Source organism: Lycium barbarum, chromosome 2 (genome assembly GCF_019175385.1).
Source record: "Lycium barbarum isolate Lr01 chromosome 2, ASM1917538v2, whole genome shotgun sequence".
NCBI lineage: Eukaryota > Viridiplantae > Streptophyta > Magnoliopsida > Solanales > Solanaceae > Lycium > Lycium barbarum.
The window spans coordinates 142,582,219-142,599,884 of NC_083338.1; the positions used below are offsets into that span (position 1 = coordinate 142,582,219).

Genomic DNA, 17,666 nt, shown 5'->3' on the forward strand with positions numbered 1-17,666 from the left:
AGATTTAGATTTTATGAATTCGAATTTGTAATTTTGGCATAATTTATTTTATTTTTTAAGTTTGAAATTTATTATTTATACTGATTTAGTGAATCCATTACAATATACTTCCTCTTTTTCTAAATAAATGGTGTTTTAGGCTTTTAAATTGTTTCAAAATAAGTGGTGCTTTAGGATTTCAAGAAAGAAATTGATCATATTCTTTTAAAATTACCCTTATTTACATAATTAAGAATTATTAAGTAGCTTTTTTAGGAAAGAGGGAAAATGTGATTAGATGTAAGTTAGTAAACACACTCCTAATTTTCTAGAAGTGAGCAATTTCTTAAGGGGCGTGCATAAGATAAAAGCACCACTTATTGTGAAACGGATGAAGTACTATAAAAACTCAGTTAGGGCCTGTTTGGAAAGCTACCTGGTAATTGGAATTGGTGTAATTACTGGAGTAGTAATTACGCAACCTAGTTATTAGTGTAATTACAACGACCTATTTGTTTGTCATATCGTAATTACAGTGTAATTACAGGCGTGTTGTTTGGTTGCACAAGTGTAATTACACAGTTAGTTTAATTTAAAAATAAAATTTAATTACAAAAAATTTAAAATTAATATTTAAAAAATATTTGCCTTCATAGATGATATTAAATTTGTTATTTAATAACACATTGTTTCTTGAAAATATATTAATTAATAATCATATATTTGTAACTAATATTGTAAAAAATAATTGATATATATATTTTTCAAATTAATAATATTTAATTTTAACTAATTATAAAACATAAAAGAAGACTTTTTTTGTGAGAATGTCATGGATTGGATGTTTGACAAAAAAATATATATTTATAAATATAATGCCATAACATTATTCAAATGTTTGACACAAAAAATCCATCAAATGTAAGTGAAAAATAAATAACTTGCAATGTGAAAGCAAATAACTTAAAATTGAAAATATAACCTAAATTCAAAATCCAAAAGAAAAAGTTTAACATAATACTCTTATGTCAAATTCCAACATTATATAAGTAAGTTTCAACGTAACTTAAGTAAATAATTCAAAAGAAAGGTAAAATATAAGTTTATAACCTCATTCACAATGAAATTCTATTTTAATAATGTCACTCGTTATATGCCAAGTTTGTTAATGGCTCATTTTTTCCAATATTAAGAGGTGTAGTTTCAAAAATTAGAATAATAACACAGTTATGCTAAATGAATAAAATAAAAAAATACGAGTAATCTATATATAATATAAAGTTAGGCATAGACAAGGTGATGTGCACCTCTCTATGGCCTCCATTGCTATTTATCTTTTTTGTCAATTTTTTAGCCTTTTACCTCATTTTATCTATTAAAAATTCATAGAAAAATAACCTAATTCACTACAAGCACAAAAAGAGTAGTTATTGCAATTAAATGCTCAACTTGCATATGCAAAGAGAGCTCAACGTTCATCTGGAAAAAAAAAAAAAAAAAAGGTTAACCATAATTAGATATAAACATAAACATCTTATTTATTGCAGTCTTTATGACCACATTAATTACAAGTTAATGTAAGAAAAGAATTTCAAAAATAACTTTTCAACGGAAGGAAGTGGCGAGGCCTTTTCTCTTCTTTTCTTTTTCATTTTAAAATTTTATGTGCTAGATTGGAAATAAAAAATAAAAATAAAAAGAAGTCAGATTTCTTAACAAAGCAAATTAATTAGAATGAATGAAATGGACACGGTTATACATATGAAGCAAATTAATGCTTTTAATATATTCTTGAATGTGGTGATAGTGGAGGATTAATTCTTCCCCTCATCCTCATATTTTCCCTATCTACTATAAATAGGCTTGACGTCCTCTCTTTGGACATCACATTCTATGCATTTTATGAATTTCTTAATGTATATTTTTTTACTTTATTTTTATCAAGTTGAAGTAATTTTTCGGCAATACAAAAATTAGATAAGTTGGTGTTGGATCTGTACAAACTTCCCGATGGACAACAAAGAAAAAAAAGGGCGATAATATGAGGATAGAGGCGGAAAGAAAATCTGTTCATATATTTTTTGCTGTTGGTTAGTTTGAATATTGATACGAATTGTTTTATATATATGTTTTCAAACCTTTGGAGCTTACAAATGTGAAAGCAACTATAGTTATCTCCCTTCCATATTCAGGTAAAAACTTTGTTCATTATACTATTTTCTTGACATTTTTGTGTATTTGTTTTTATGTTAACTCACTTTTTTAAAATTTTGTGTGAATTTTCCTTAGCCAATATGTTTTTTAATATTTTTATTATCATATATATATATATATATATTGCACTAAAGGTCTAAATACTTTTGGATGCAAAATATTTATCACATTGTTTTTTCCTAATCTTATCTGAAATCTAGTGTTCTCCGCCACTAAAAAAATGTTGGAGTTTTATATTTGATTTTCTTATTGAAATTTACATGTACCAATTTAGAGTGAATTTTTCATACTTAGTCTATAAAATTTTTATCAAATTCTTTCCGCAAAATAATTCTATACATTTTTTTTAAGGATTTCGATCTTAGTTTTTCATAATACAATGACCGCGCGAAGCACGGACAAATATACTAGTTACATGGAACCACAAGAAATAAAAGTTGGGAATGAGAAGAAAGGAAATGAAAAATAAATAATATAAAGAGAAAAATACATTTTAAAAAATAAAAATAATTAAAAAGTAAAAAATAAAAAAGAAATTAAAATAATAGATAAAAAATAAATAAATAATCAAAAGAAATTAAAATTATAGCAATAAAAAAAAAACTAAAAAGTAATCTTGTAATTACACTCAATTCTCAACCCCTCCCCCTCCCCCCTTGAGAATTGAAGAGTGTAATTACACCCAATTCTAACCTAACTGTTTAATTACTTGATTAAACAAATAAATTAAACTGTATAATTACATTTAATTTCAATTACCGGCTTTCCGGGGAGGCCCTTAAAATTATTCGATTCAAACGAATCCATTATTAATGCACTAGGTCTGTCCTGGCCATTCAGCTACTATCATGCTGATTTACCTAATAGCCACCTCCAATTGAATGTCACTTGTTCTTGGTATTTGTTTCACTGACACTTTTTAGAATTTAGAAATTCAAAGGATGTAGTAATTTTTGGATCTTTTTATTGTGAACTGCTCCACTATCCCATTTTAATTATCGTCTTAGTTCAAGAAATTTATCTTTAAGAGGAAAAATCAATACATCTTTATTAAACAGAGATAACTTAGTAAATTATAATTTGCATTTGTTGTTTCTTAATAAGCGTAATAAAAACTAAAGCGACGGTTAAAATGAGACGGAGGGATAGCTTTCATTAAACAAATAAACTCGTAATAGAAAAAAACATTTCTCAAATAAATGGAACAAACATTAACTACTTTATTATTTTTGAAAAATCCTTTTGGACAGTTATTTTACAAAAATATTTATCTAAATAAGTATTTTGGAAGCTTCGAGGAAAGGAGTTTTACTTGCACGAGAATAAAACAAAATTACATTTTGCAAAATTCTGTATAAGGTAATTATAGCACTCTCCGTCCATTTTTACTTGTACTAAAAAATAGTTGTTCATTTTTTTTTATCCAATTTGAAAAATCAAGAAATAATTTTATATTTCATATCTATTTTATCTTTACTATTAATTATTGGGTTGAAATTTTTTATGAATTATTAGTGATTACACAACTTTTAAAGTATAATTGATTGATTTCAATCATTATAAAATTTTAATTATTTGTGATATAGTAAAATTGTTTATTTATGACTCAAGATGTGCCAAGTGGACGGACAAAGTAGTGGTAGTAACATTTTTCAACTCCTTAGAGATGACCGGCGTTTCAAAAGTCAGTCAACCAACTAGAAGCCCCCAAGTAAAAATCGGGACATTGAACATGTCAACGAACATTTAACACGCTTTTGTTTTTACTATATATAACAACACCCAATCGTTCTTTCCCTTTCATAAACCAACCAAAATTCTTACCAAAAACATTCTAATTTGGAAGGAAAAAAAATAATCATGTGTTACGAGGTTAAGTGTTCGACTTGTGGAAAGACAAGTTGGGGGGGTTGTGGAAGACATGTTCCTTCAGTTTACAATCGAGTCCCTGAAGGTCAACACTGTCACTGCAAGAATTGGCCAGGTGTCAAAACCTCCGGTGAGGGGTCTATCTCCGGTGGCTGTGACGGTGGTGGTGACGCCGGGGAATCTAAACCTTCTTCTTATTGTACTATTCTCTAATTAGAGTTGAGAACTTGAATAATCTCTCTTTCTTTTTTATTTGTACTCTAATTAATCGGCGTTGGTTGGAGTTGTCAGTTATGTTTGTTGTTAAGTGCTAATTAATTAATGTAATAAAAGGCTATGGTTATGGAAAACTAATCTTGTTCTTTTTTTTTTCAATAAGGTCTTTTTGCCATATTATTTTGATCTATTTAGGTCAAATTTAATAATTTATGCTTACTTAATGTCATTTCTATCTTTTCTTCTTAAAATTTATTTTAATTTAAAATTGTACAAAATAAGTTATGATACTTTTTACATTGTGTGGCCAAATTTGTATCCAAATGGGGTAAATTCTACTGATGCATATTGTTTCCCAGTCGATATCAAGCAATAGGAGAAATAACGAAGGTGGAAATGGTGGTGCTAATGGCGGGAGTAGTTGTAAAGGGAGAGGAGATAATAGTGGTGGGTGAAGAAGGTGAAGAGAGGGGTAAATTAGTTGGGTGGTGAGGTGGCATATCACGTAGTGTCCATCTCACTGAATTGTCAATGTCATGTCAGATTTGGTATCCACCTTGGATAATTTCAACGGAGAAAGGGTATATTTGGACCAAAGTATAACAGAAGGGTATATTTGAACCCAAAATATAACGGGAAAGGTATATTTGGACTCAAAGTATAACAGAGGATATATTTGGTCCTTTTCCAATAGTACAAGGGCATATTTGGCCCTTTCCCTAACATTATACCAACAAAAAAAAAAGTTCTTCTACAATTCAAGAGGCTAAAATGGAAGTCGAGAAAAGAAAATGATATGAAGGATTAGAAATTTAAAGATGAATTATTATCACAATCACAAAGAAGAAATGGTTATTTGGTCCTTTACAATTTTATTTTATTTTTCTAATATTTTTGCAAGAGATTTTTATTTTTTACACATAAGAGATTTAATAAAGTTATCTTTTTCTATTCAAATTGTAAAAAGTTAAAAAATATCATTTTCTTCTATTCAAATTGTAAGAGGTTAAAATTTTTTATGTCCTTTCACAAAAGTTGTGTAACTGAAAAGAATCAAGAAAACTCAAAGGCTTCTTTGTATTGATGCATATTAGAGATGTACATAATATATATCTTCTCAACCAAAAGAAAAGGAGCAAAAGATATTCCAACCCCATGGACCAACCGGACAGCTTCCATTTTTTTGCAAGGATTGCTCTTCAAAAGCGTAGGTCTTTAATTTTTTGAAGTATTTCAAAGTCTACTTTTCTTTGCTTCAGCTTGGCCCTGTTATCAAAAAAAAAAAAAAAAAAGAAAGATAAAGTTATCATAATTAAGATTGGAAGAAAGATTCTAATGTTGAGATGCGCAGACAGTACAAATGTTTATGCGGAGAAATGGGAATTCTAAGTTCCACAACATTATTAATTAAAAAAATAAAAAAGTGAAGATATTGGATAAAAATCTGGGTGGTAGCGCTGGCGGAGACACCTTTGTACATGAGTGTCATCTAATATCACTTATATGTGATATTTTTTGCTTTTCCAGCTATTCAAACAGTGTAAATTTTGATCAATATGTTAAAAGATGTTTCTTCATCACGTTGATATGTGAAAAATTATATCTTAGAGTACTTTTCGTATATTTTTTTAATATTGAAATGTTAATCTTAAAATATTAAGCTGACCTAAATCAATCAAGATTTGAAAATTAGTCATGAAATTAACTATCGATAAGCGAAAAATCATATAAATTGGAACGATAATTTCTGTAAAAAAACTAATGTGTATATATAAAATAAGCAAATACAACCCAAAAGCAATTGGCAGGAAGAAAAATATCAAAAACCAGCCTCTAAAATCTGAGATCCAAACTCATATATACTAGTACACTTATAACAACAACAACAACAATAATAACATACAGAGTGTAATTCTATAAGTGGGGTCTGAAAAAAATGAGGTGTATGCAGACCTTAACTCTACCTCTTTGTGAGGTAGAGAGGTTGTTTCTGATAGAAACTCGATCCAATTATAGAAAACCAATATTTTCTTTGCAAAATTCTACGTACACTATTGGGTGGTCGGATTAATCAATAATTATAATTGTATTACCTGGCTCTTCGATTCTGAAAACATACTTCCACTTGTCGAGGACGTAAGCTTAATCGGCTCGCTAGATCTCGCTTTTGCTTCTAAAAATTTATTTAAGTCATCTTAGAATATTTGAAACATTCATGAACAAGAAAATTAGAAAAAAAATAAACATAAGGTTAAAGATAACTTACAGAATTAAGAAAATTAGAAAAAAATAAACATAAGGTTAAAGATAACTTACAGAATTAAGAAAATTAGAAAAAAATAAACATAAGGTTAAAGATAACTTACAGAATTAAGAGTAGTGTGCTCTTTGAAGCTATCTTCTAAAACATCAGATTGCTCCTTACTGAGTCTAAGTTTCTTCCTCGTACCATACTCATGAACATCTTCATCATGATCTTGATTATCAACTAATGCCTTTGGAGAAATTATTTTAACTTTATTGGTCTCCAATTGTACTTCTTCTTCAAGGCTAGCATCTCTTTCCCTTTTGACACTTGTGTTAGAAAACGAAGAAACCGACGAATTAACTCGAGGGTTCATGTTACAATTTGTGAACTCTGATGAAGTTGATAAGCAAAGATTTAAAGAAGGGATTTGGAGTGAAATGAGAATTAAACTTTAACAAAGTAGTATTGTCAATATATTAGAGGTTTATAGAAAGAAAAAAGAAAAAGAGTCGGGTTTCTTTTGGAAAGGTGAGTGTGGAAAAGCTGATTAATTAATTAATTTCTAATTAAAGCAAGGGACACCAATCTAGATTGAGCAAGGGACCGGGGCGGAGCTGCGTTAGCTCCGGGGTGAAAAATTATAGTGTATTTTCAAAGTTGAAATTATTTTATTATTTATATATTATAGATGTTGAACCCCCTGACTTCTTCGTGTATTTACCTTTTAGAATTTTTAAACTCCCTAGATGAAAATTCTGACCCCACCACTGCGAGGGACACCAATATAAACCGTTGTCTCTTATTCATCACTTTCTCTCTCTCTTATCTTAGGTTGACCAAGATTAGCACTCTATTCACACACACAGAGTAGTAATATTTAATGTATATGACCAATAAAGCATATAATTTATAGTAATGTGTACAATAGCTGATATACGTAAGTGATACGTGGAATAATTTTGAAAGTGGATGAAGCAAAAGAACACGAGGGAAGGGAATGGTTTGTCGCTTTTTAATTTGTAGTATATTATATCCTTCTTCTTTTTCATCCTCAAGAAAAAGAAACACTAATTTATTTTGGTTTTAGTCTACTTGGGGACGGTTTCAAAGAAAACATAGTTATCTTGTTTATGGTTTACGCGTTTCAAACTTTAGGCGTACACATTCAATTCTAATCTAAATTGTTATATATTTCGTTAAAGGACAAGCTTTTGTGTTCAACTAAAATATGTAATTATTCAATTCAAATATATTATCTTTTAATTTAAATTAAAATTCAAGTAATTTAATTTTTCTATTCAAATTCATGTTTTTTTTTAAATAGCATTTTTTTCCACGTTAAGCTATATATTCGTTCCACATTAAAATAGAATTGCACATATAACACAAAGATTACATTCGTATCGGTTAACTTTTAAAAGATTTAGTTGAATCATATATTTAAAAAAATAAAGTTAGTGTAAATTTTTTCTCTGTATTTTTAGTTATTGATCTTGTAGTGTGTAATTTTTGGCATTTCAATTTTCATACCATCGAGGTCTTTTTATTTCTCAAACAAAAGGTATATAATTTTCATTACTATAATACTTATTTTAAAATATTATATTGTACTCTTATTCTTTATTTGAAATATTATATTATTAGTTTTATATGAAATATAGTATATTGTTAATTTATTCCAGGTTATGATATAGCTATTCCAACTTGTCATGTTAATATCTAGCAATATATTAAACTAAAGTTCTAAAGTAACTCGCGGCACTTGGCCAAAAGGCCATTTTGGGAACTTATTTAGCCAAAAGGCCATAAGTGTTTAGAAATTGGTGCTTTAGCCACCATTTATGACGTCAGCACGTCAAAAAACTGCAGTGTCAAATTCTAGCCCCAAAGTTTTTAAAACTACACTTTGGCCCCCAACCCCAACCCCCAACATTTTAATTACCCAAAAAAAAATGTTTCCCTCCAAAAGCTCCCTATTCCAGATCCCGTTTCCGGCCAAAATTTCGGCATTTCGTCGGAAAATCAGTCCCCAACGACTGAATGCTTTTCTATTTCAACCATTTTAACTAAAAACTCGTAGAAATCATTGAAAAGGGTCTTTCCAATTGTTGTAAAAGATCAGTTTTCCGGCGAAACCTCCGGCCTTATTCCGACATCGGAGTTCGTTTTGGGAATACAGATTCTCTTTTGTATTCAATCCGCCATTGTTGTAACTGGTAAGAGCTTTATCCCTGCTCTTTTTTGTTCTGAATCTGGTATTGTTCGTCTCCAGTTATAGACCACAGTCATCGACTAGTCATCGATGAGTCATAGCCCATTGTCATAGATTATTATAGAATTATTATGGCGTCAATTGCATAATATATTATAGTACGTGGTGATTGCATGGGTAAATGGGAGGAGAACCCAAAATGTTGGAATTGGATTTCTTATAGCAAGGTGACAGTTTCGATTACCGTGCATCGCAAAGGTAAATTCAACAACCTAGTTACGAGCCTAATCGAAAGCGAGGAGCTAAATTGTGACCCCAATGACTTGCGCATTAGCTATATGATTAATGCTCTTCTCGTAAGGGGAAAAATACATCCTTCTTTCATAACGAATAATAGGCAGGTGGGATTGCACATGCTTGATGGTGCTCCAGATGGTTCTAGGCCTGTTTAAGAATAAATGTTGTTGAGAGTTCCCAAAAAGCTTCTACTTCAGCTGCCCCACCCCTACCCCCACCATAGCCGCCAGCCGATGACAATTCAATACAATATGAGGGCATGGGTGATCATTTCATGGATACGGATGATCCTGATAGTGATGACGAAAAGTGTAATAGAGACGACGAGGGTGATGGCAGCCAAGTGGTTCACAAAGCAACCACAACTTCAATGATGGAATCGGTTTCTACCTCGGGCAAACATTCGAGAACAAGGAGTATTTAAAGATTTTGTTGAAGCAAGCTGCAATAAAGACCCCGTTCTATTTTAAACCGAACAAGAGCAATAACAAATATTATAAGGTGGAATGCACAAATATTATATGCTTGGACAATTATAAACCAACCAGCAATAAACTACATTAATCTATAATAACTCAAAGCCCAAGAATATTATAGACGACATTGGTCGATGCTAAACTTGAGAAATAAAGTCGACTTTTGGAATGAGAAGCCTACTGAATTTGCACTATTCTAACGGACAAAAAAATAATTTAAAATCAAATTAAACCTCAAACCCCAAATACCAAATTGCACAAATCTTAAACCGACGATCGTCAATAGTTAACAGTTATGGTCAACAATCATCCACATGGTGTATACATATAGACTAAGGCCAGTATTTGTCTAAAAAGGCCAAAAATAAATAAAATTAATTAAATAAAAAGACTTGATCCTATTTAAACATTATAATAACACTTTAATACATCATATATGAGTCCCCATCCATTAGACACGTGATCTAAAGAGTTTTAGGACACCTAATAGTCCTTAAATCACTAATATTAGCCTAAAGACCAAAAATAAATAAAAAAGACTTGATACTATTTAAATAAATAACACTTTAATAATCATATGAGAGTCCTCATCCATTAGACACGTGATTCCAAAGAGTTTTAGGACACCTAATGGTCCTTAAATCACTAATATTAGTTTTAAAAGCCAAAAATAAATAAAATAAAATAAAAAGACTTGATGATATTTAACATTGTAATAACACTTTAATACATCATATGACAGTCCCCATCCATTAGACACACTATCCAAAGAGTTTTAGGGCACCTAATGGTCCTTAAATCACTAATATTAGTCTAAAAAAGCCAAAAATAAATTAAAAAAAAAAAAGACTTGATACTATTGAAACATTATAATAACACTTTAATGCATCAAATGAGAGTCCCCTTCCATTAAACATATGATCCAAAGAGTTTAATCACAAGTAATGGTGTCCTTAGAACAATGTTATGCTTTGAGAACAATAATTTATTGTCAGACTAATTGGATAGTAGTGATATGATTACCATTACTTGTGCTTAAACTCTTTGGATCATGTGTCTAATGGACGGGGACTCTGATATGATGTCTTAAAGTATTATTATAATGTTTAAATAGTATCAAATCTTTTTTATTTATTTTATTTATTTTATTTATTTTTGGCTTTTAAGACTAATATTAGTGATTTAAGGACCATTAGGTCTCCTAAAACTCGTTGGATCATGTGTCTAATGAATGAGAACTCTCATATGATGTATTAAAGTGTTATTATAATGTTTAAACAAGATCAAGTCTTTTTATTTATTTCATTTTAATTATTTTTGTCTTCTTTAGACAAATATTAGTGATTTAAGGACCATTAGGTTTTCTAAAACTCTTCGGATCATGTGCCTAATAGAGGGGGACTCTAATATGATGTATAAAGTGTTATTATAATGTTTAAATAATATCAAGTGCTTTTATTTATTTTATTTGATTTATTTTTGGCCGTTTGGGGTTGGGATTTGGGGTTAGGGTGTTCTTTTTTTTTTTTTTTTTAATTTTAATTTTTAAAACTTATCTACATATTTAAAAAATTCATCTTTTGATTCTAATTCATTTAGATTGCATGCTTAGTTTGTTCCTTTGCCGGATTTTAACCGGGCCATGTTTGATTGGAATATAAAATACGAATTCGATTAAATGGGTTTGATGAGTTAAATATGCCGATTACTAAAAAATATGGGGCTCTAATGATATGGCATGCCAACTAGAAGAGAAGAAGACTTTTGAGGTGTTTACGTACTTTTTGAGGAAAATAGTGATACTTGAGTGACTTTATTGTTCTAAATGAAACAAAAATGATTTTTGTAGGAAATTCCCTAAGCTTGGGTTACCATCCAAGGAATTAACTCAAAATACTTGTCGTTTTATTTACCCAAGATAAGACTTCTTAAGTGAAATAGAAATAGAAAAATGAGAAGTAGTGGATCCTGTAAGATCGAGTTGTTAATAATTCTTGCATGAAGCCAAACAATATGTTGCTTTTAATTGCAAAAGTTGTCAATTAGTTATTTGACCATTCAATTCACCTCTTATTATAGTTACTAGTTGCTGGAGGCTCGTGCTAAGACCGGCCCAAATTCTAAATATCAAAACAATAATATTTTGCACGAATTTCGCTTCATATGGACTGGTCTTTAATGTTTGGCCCTCAAATTTAGTCTTTAATTTTTGCCCCTACTTCTCATTTAATGAAAATTTTTGGGTCAAAATAACCTCATTCGCTGGTCTATGAAACCACAGATTCTAAGTTTGATCCCTAGCAGAGTAAAAAAAAAAAAAAAGTTCGCAAGGCCATCATAAATGAAGTTATTCAGCATAAGTTGTGTAGTAACTAATTCGCTTAGCATAAGTTTATAGAAATTTTGCCTTGTTTGCATAAGTTTTGTAGAAATGAAGTTATGCCGGTTAACTTAAATCCTATAGAATTTATGCCGGACAAGGCAAAGTTTCTATGTAACATTTAAAAAAATTCATTAGATTATGACATAGATTAACATTGAGCAAACATGTAACATGTGTGTTGAACAATAAATAGTAGCCTAAAGAAATGCAAAATAAATACATTTTGGGTTATTTCTTAATATCAAAATAGTTTGGGTCATAGACATAGATTTAGTCATTTCACCGTGGGTGCAATTATGTAGGAGTATATTAGTACATAAATATAACACTTATATAATTTTAGATATATAATCCTATCTCTTGCTCTATATTTTTAAACGAGAGGTACACAAAAAGTAATTGCATCGAGCCAATTTAGTAACATACAATGAAAAGACTTGAATCCTTCTTAGAGTATGGCTGCAACTATAAAAAATATAAAACAAAAAAATAAAAAATAAATGGTCCATGAAAATGTAGAATTATGGAAATTGGGAAAAAAAAAAATATGTGCATGTAGTATAATAATATGTGAGACCCTAAGCAAACTTTTGAAAAGAATTCAAGGGCATTTGTTAATTGTTTGTTGCTCCTTTGACACCACCTTTATTGCCTTTTATAATTGCCATCAAACTTTAAAAAATTTATCAAAACACATATATGATAGCTATGCAAATAAAGGCCAATACAGGAACAAAAATGAAAGTTCTAAAGATGTGAGGACTACAAAACTCACAGATCCTCATTTATATAGTATTATTTTAATGAAAGTTTTTGAGAGTAAATTCTTTTATCTTATGGTGGATTAACTTCATTATTTTTTTCTCAATTAAACTTATATTGGTAAAACTCATTTTTTGCAAAAATGATTACAGTATCTAAGTAATATCGAAATTACTTGATGCTACAACTTATTGTATGATGACGTCAATGAAGTTAATTTATAAATAAAGATAGCATTTAAAATTAAATAATTAAAAGAATTGAAATGTTAATGAAATCACTTGTTTTTCTTACTTTAATCTTTCCTTTTCCTTAAAAAAATCATATTAAGAAATGATGTATTTTGACTTTTTCTTAATTTAAGTTACTTTTTAAGGAAATCTATATTGTAATTTCTTAAACATATAAGGAACATTAGTATTTCATATTTAACTTAACCATTTTGTCCAAAATTATATAAAACATTGGTTATCCTATCTCTTGTAAAACATCGCAACGTTAAAAAAATGTGAAAGATTACTTTCATTATTATTTAATATTATTTATTTGGAGAGTTAAACTCTAATTTTTAAATTATTTTTTCCAAACATTTTTAGCTGTATATATATAATATTTTTTAGTTTAATAACTTTTTTACTTGTCCATAATAAAAAAAAAAAATTAAAAGACAATTTGACACAAGCTATAGTAACCATTTTCGAATAAAAGAAAGACAACAAGCTTTAGGATCAATTTTAAATTTTGTTAAATAAATAGGTCTTTTGTGGGGTCCCTATCACATTTTCCGTGACATCATCACTCCTTATAATATTTAAGAGGCCCATATAATTAATCAAATTTGCCAAAATGGGAACTTGGAAGATCATTAAAACTTCAAATAGGGGTAAAATGGACAAGAATTATTTTTGTGAGAACTAAAAAAATTGAGTAGCTTTTGAAAAGTAGACCATAATTAAGGACAAAAAGTAAATTTGACTTTAGAAAATAATGTCAAGACCTAAAAGTAATTAATGAAAAAGTTCGAGAATATGTTGGAAATTTTTGTGAGGGCTATAAAAGACTTTTGATTGTCCCTTATATAGTAGTAATATATGATAGTGGTTTTGCATTTTAAGAGGTTGCTATCATTCTTTTATGCAGTTTCATTCCTATAACTATATCATCCTCTCTGGTCCATAACCATCTCTCCCTCTCCCCAACACACACACTCTTAATTATTAGAGTACTGAAGAAATAAATAATTAATCATCGGCGCTATAAGCCTATAATTAGGCTTTAATTTATTATCACTAAGGTTTCATGGTTAATTAATAGAATTATGTCTCATTTTTTCACATTTGTTATTGGGAACCAGACCATAAGTTCAAATGCTATAGTAGTGGACTACAAAAATTGGTTCTATTAACATCTACTTAAATCAGAAAATGAAAAGGGGATCAGAAAGGAAAAGATACATGTTGAAAGAAACTTCAAAATGATAAAAAGGAAGAGAGAATTAGTGAACGGATGCAGAGAATTAGTGAATCGGCATCATTTCTTGCTGTCTTAGCTAATTAATATATACATTGATTTTATCAATGGAAAAGAGCCAAAAATGTTCCTGGACTGTCTCAGAAGGTCTATACCTTTTATCTATTTATTTTGCTAAAAAAACCGTCCGCTCACCTTTTTGACTCACTTTTGCCCTTAAAAGCAAGAGAAAATAAACTTTTAATTGCACAAGTTCCATAAAAACATTTTATTTCCGACAAAGAGTATATATATATATATATATATATATATATATATATATAGCATATGAAAATCTGCATATATTAAGTGGACATGAGAGTTAAAAGCTTATGTGATCACTCAACTTTAGGTAATAATTAGCCACTATAGTCACTCAACTCTATTTTGTTTTTCAAAAGTCACTCAACTTTAGATAATTGACCTCTATAGTCACTTCTAGTCACTTAACTTTGTTTTATCTTCCAAAAGCCACTCAATTTTGGGTAATTGACCTCCATAGTCATTTTAGCCCGAAATATAATTTCCGGTACATATTTGATGACGTGGCAGCTATAATTTAAAAAAACAAAACTTAAAAACTAACATCAATAATTGAATTTATTTATTGAGGATCCAATTCATCATAATTAGTGCATATAATAATAAAGTTTAGAATATTATTCATCATTAATATATAAAAATAATAAACTTAGACAGTATATCTCAAGTAATATTGCAAAGCATAAATAATAATAAAAAGTTATTCTAAGAATATAAAATTCTATCAAATTAAACAAGTGAGCCAATAAACAAAAAATAAATTATAACCCAAAGTTGAGTGACTATGGAGGCCAATTACCCAAAGTGAGTGACTTTTGAAAGACAAAACAAAGTTGAGTGACCAATTACCCAAAGTTGAGTGACTTTTGAAATACAAAATAAAGTTGAATGATTATAGTAGCCAATTATCCATAGTTGAGTGATCATATAAGTTTTAAACTCGCGGACACGAGTGTGAATCTATATCATCAATTCTCCAATAAGAATATTCATGTATAATAGTAGTATTTCTACCTAATTAATTGCCCTTGTTTTTTTTTTTTAATCATCTTTTTTTTCTTTATTTATTTAACAGTAAGTTAGTCATAGTCTTGAGAAATTCATTTAATTCTCAACAGCAAAATTAATGGAATTGATAAGATATGATTTCAGTGAGATCATCTTCTGTTTTTATTTTTTATTTTTATTTGCTTTCTAGTAGAAGAAAATAAAGGGATAGGATAATCCGCTGACAATTTAATTATGTCCAATCGATTAACCTGGTGATAATGGCGTTAAATGTGATTCTAACCATTTAATTATTTAAGACACTTTAATCTTGAAAGTTACAGTAATCTTTCAAGAATATGACTGTAAAGATACAAAAAATAGATGAAAAGTGGCGGATTTGGTCATTATGCTACAAAAAAGGTTTGATTAGATGCATAATTAAATGACAAAATTATGATAAAAAATATATACAAGCCTTCGTTGACAAGTTTCCTTGCGTGGGTAGAAATTTGGGCAATGACTTTATGATTGACGCATTAATTAGAAGAAATCAACACTGTAATTACACCTTTATAAGTTTCTCTCACTTCTCCATCACGATGACTAGGAATGATTGCGATTATATTAACTAATCTTTCCATTATCCCACTTGCCCAATCGACAAGAGTTGAGATAAAACGTAACAACTAAACGTAATCTAACAAGGATTAGCAAAGCTTCCACAATCTTCATCTAAAATATATATGTTTGCTATATCAGTTTGCTTTATATCTATGGACAACGATAACTTAAGTATGAAAAGCAAAATTATCGTTAAGCCACTGATGTTTTCTCAGCCTTGTTATGCGTTTCTCGAGCCAATGGTCTTTTAGAAACGTCTCTATCTCCATAAGGTAGAGGTAAGATCTGCTTCTACTCTACTCTCTTCAGACCCCATTCGTGAAAATAAACAGGCATATTATTGTTGTTGTATTGATATTTTCTGACATCAGTTCATAAAGTTTGTCATCAATTATAGTTTCACCTGGAAACATTTTTACATCAATTATAATTTTAGGTACTTTATATAACTTTCTCCAAATTTATCACTTTACTGAAAATGTCCTTCTTGCTCAAGAAAGTATTAATGACATAAAAAAAAAGATAACGATGGAGGTAATGTTGCGATCAAGCTTGATATGGTCAAAGCATATGATAGATTTGACTGGGATTTCCTATTAGCCGTCTTGAAAAGGTTTGGGTTCTCTGACACTTGGACTGAATGGATCTGGAGATCTATTTCTAATAACTGGTACTCAATTCTTATTAATGGGAATAGAAAAGGCTTCTTTCGTTCTACCAGGGGCCTCAAACAAGGCGACCCTCTCTCCCCAGCTCTCTTTATTATTGGAGCAGAGGTTCTTACGAAAATGCTAAACAATCTTCCACGACACGAGTTGTATAAGGGCTTTTAGATGCACAGAAGGGGGGCTCAAATCTCTCACTTAGCCTATGCGGATGATGTGATGATCTTCACCTCGGGCTCAGAAAATTCTTTGAATCTAGTTATGCAAACTCTTAAAAATTACGAGAATTATTCTGGCCAGATGATCAGTACAGGTAAGAGTTGCTTCTTGGTTTCTTCCTAGCTAATGTGTATAATTAAAATGGGTGCGGTGTTTTAATTGGTTGAATTTTCCACGTATAGGATGCGATTGACACTCACGCGCAAGGCTAAAGAAAATGAAACTCACCATATATGTTATTGTGTAAGTTGAATTATGTTTGATAGACACACTTGAGGCCAAGTTCAGTGGTTCAATAGGAACAACGCTTAGTTGAGGTGCCAAAATAAAAAAATGAACAAATTTAGGGGGCTGCATATGCATTAAGCCTTAAATAATTAAATGGTTAGAACCACATTTAAGGTCATTATCACTAGGTTAATCGATTGGACATAATTAAATTGTCAGCGGATTATCCTGTCTCTTTATTTTATTCTGCTGGAAAAAAAAATACAGAAGATGATTCACTGTAATCATAACTCATCAATTCCATTAATTTTGCGGTTGAGAATTAAATGAATCTCTCAAGACTATGACGACTCACTGTTAAATAAATAAATAAAAAACAGATGATAGGAAAAAAAAAAAAAAAGAGCAATTAGTTAGGTAGAAGCACTAATATTATAATGAATATTCTTATTGGAAAACTAATCTTGTTTGTTTTTTTATTTTTTATTTTTGTCTCTCTGCATTAATGGGGTTTATAAAATACTCTCTTCGTCCCAAATAAGTGTCACTTTAAAAATAAAAATAAAATGTCACCTTAAGAATTCGAAAAAAAATTGGCATGTGTTTCCGACTATACTAGCATTAAAGAAATAGTCTTCTTTAATATTGCTCAATAATAATAAAAAAAAAACATCTAATAAATAGGAATAGTTTAGTAAATTTCACATTGTATTTATGGATTATTAATGAGCGTGAT

General features: G+C 29.6%; 1 protein-coding gene and 1 long non-coding RNA gene across 4 annotated transcripts in view; one reads left to right on the forward strand and one right to left on the reverse strand.

The window, feature by feature from the left end:
• Window positions 1-5,336: 5,336 nt before the first annotated feature.
• On the reverse strand, window positions 5,337-7,057 carry LOC132627712 (homeobox-leucine zipper protein HAT22-like). Of its 2 annotated transcripts, XM_060343271.1 has the most exons (3): window positions 6,645-7,050; window positions 6,372-6,451; window positions 5,337-5,544 (listed from the first exon to the last, which is right to left on the reverse strand). In XM_060343271.1, exons 1-3 carry the CDS (start codon window positions 6,897-6,899, stop codon window positions 5,478-5,480), a joined length of 402 nt encoding a protein of 133 aa, XP_060199254.1. In that variant the 5' UTR covers window positions 6,900-7,050; the 3' UTR covers window positions 5,337-5,477. The 2 variants fall into 2 exon arrangements, with proteins under 2 accessions (XP_060199254.1, XP_060199255.1); XM_060343272.1 differs by lacking the exon at window positions 6,372-6,451 and having other exon boundaries at window positions 6,645-7,057.
• An 8,812-nt stretch (window positions 7,058-15,869) lies between these two features.
• LOC132627715 (uncharacterized) overlaps window positions 15,870-17,666 on the forward strand; it is a 7,582-nt gene continuing 5,785 nt past the window's right edge. Inside the window, exons 1-2 of one of the 2 annotated variants that reach the window (XR_009577961.1) lie at window positions 15,870-16,796; window positions 16,885-17,333. This is a non-coding gene — a long non-coding RNA (uncharacterized LOC132627715). Of the gene's footprint in view, window positions 16,797-16,884; window positions 17,334-17,666 lie in introns of those variants that run through there. The other variant, XR_009577962.1, reaches the window with a different exon arrangement.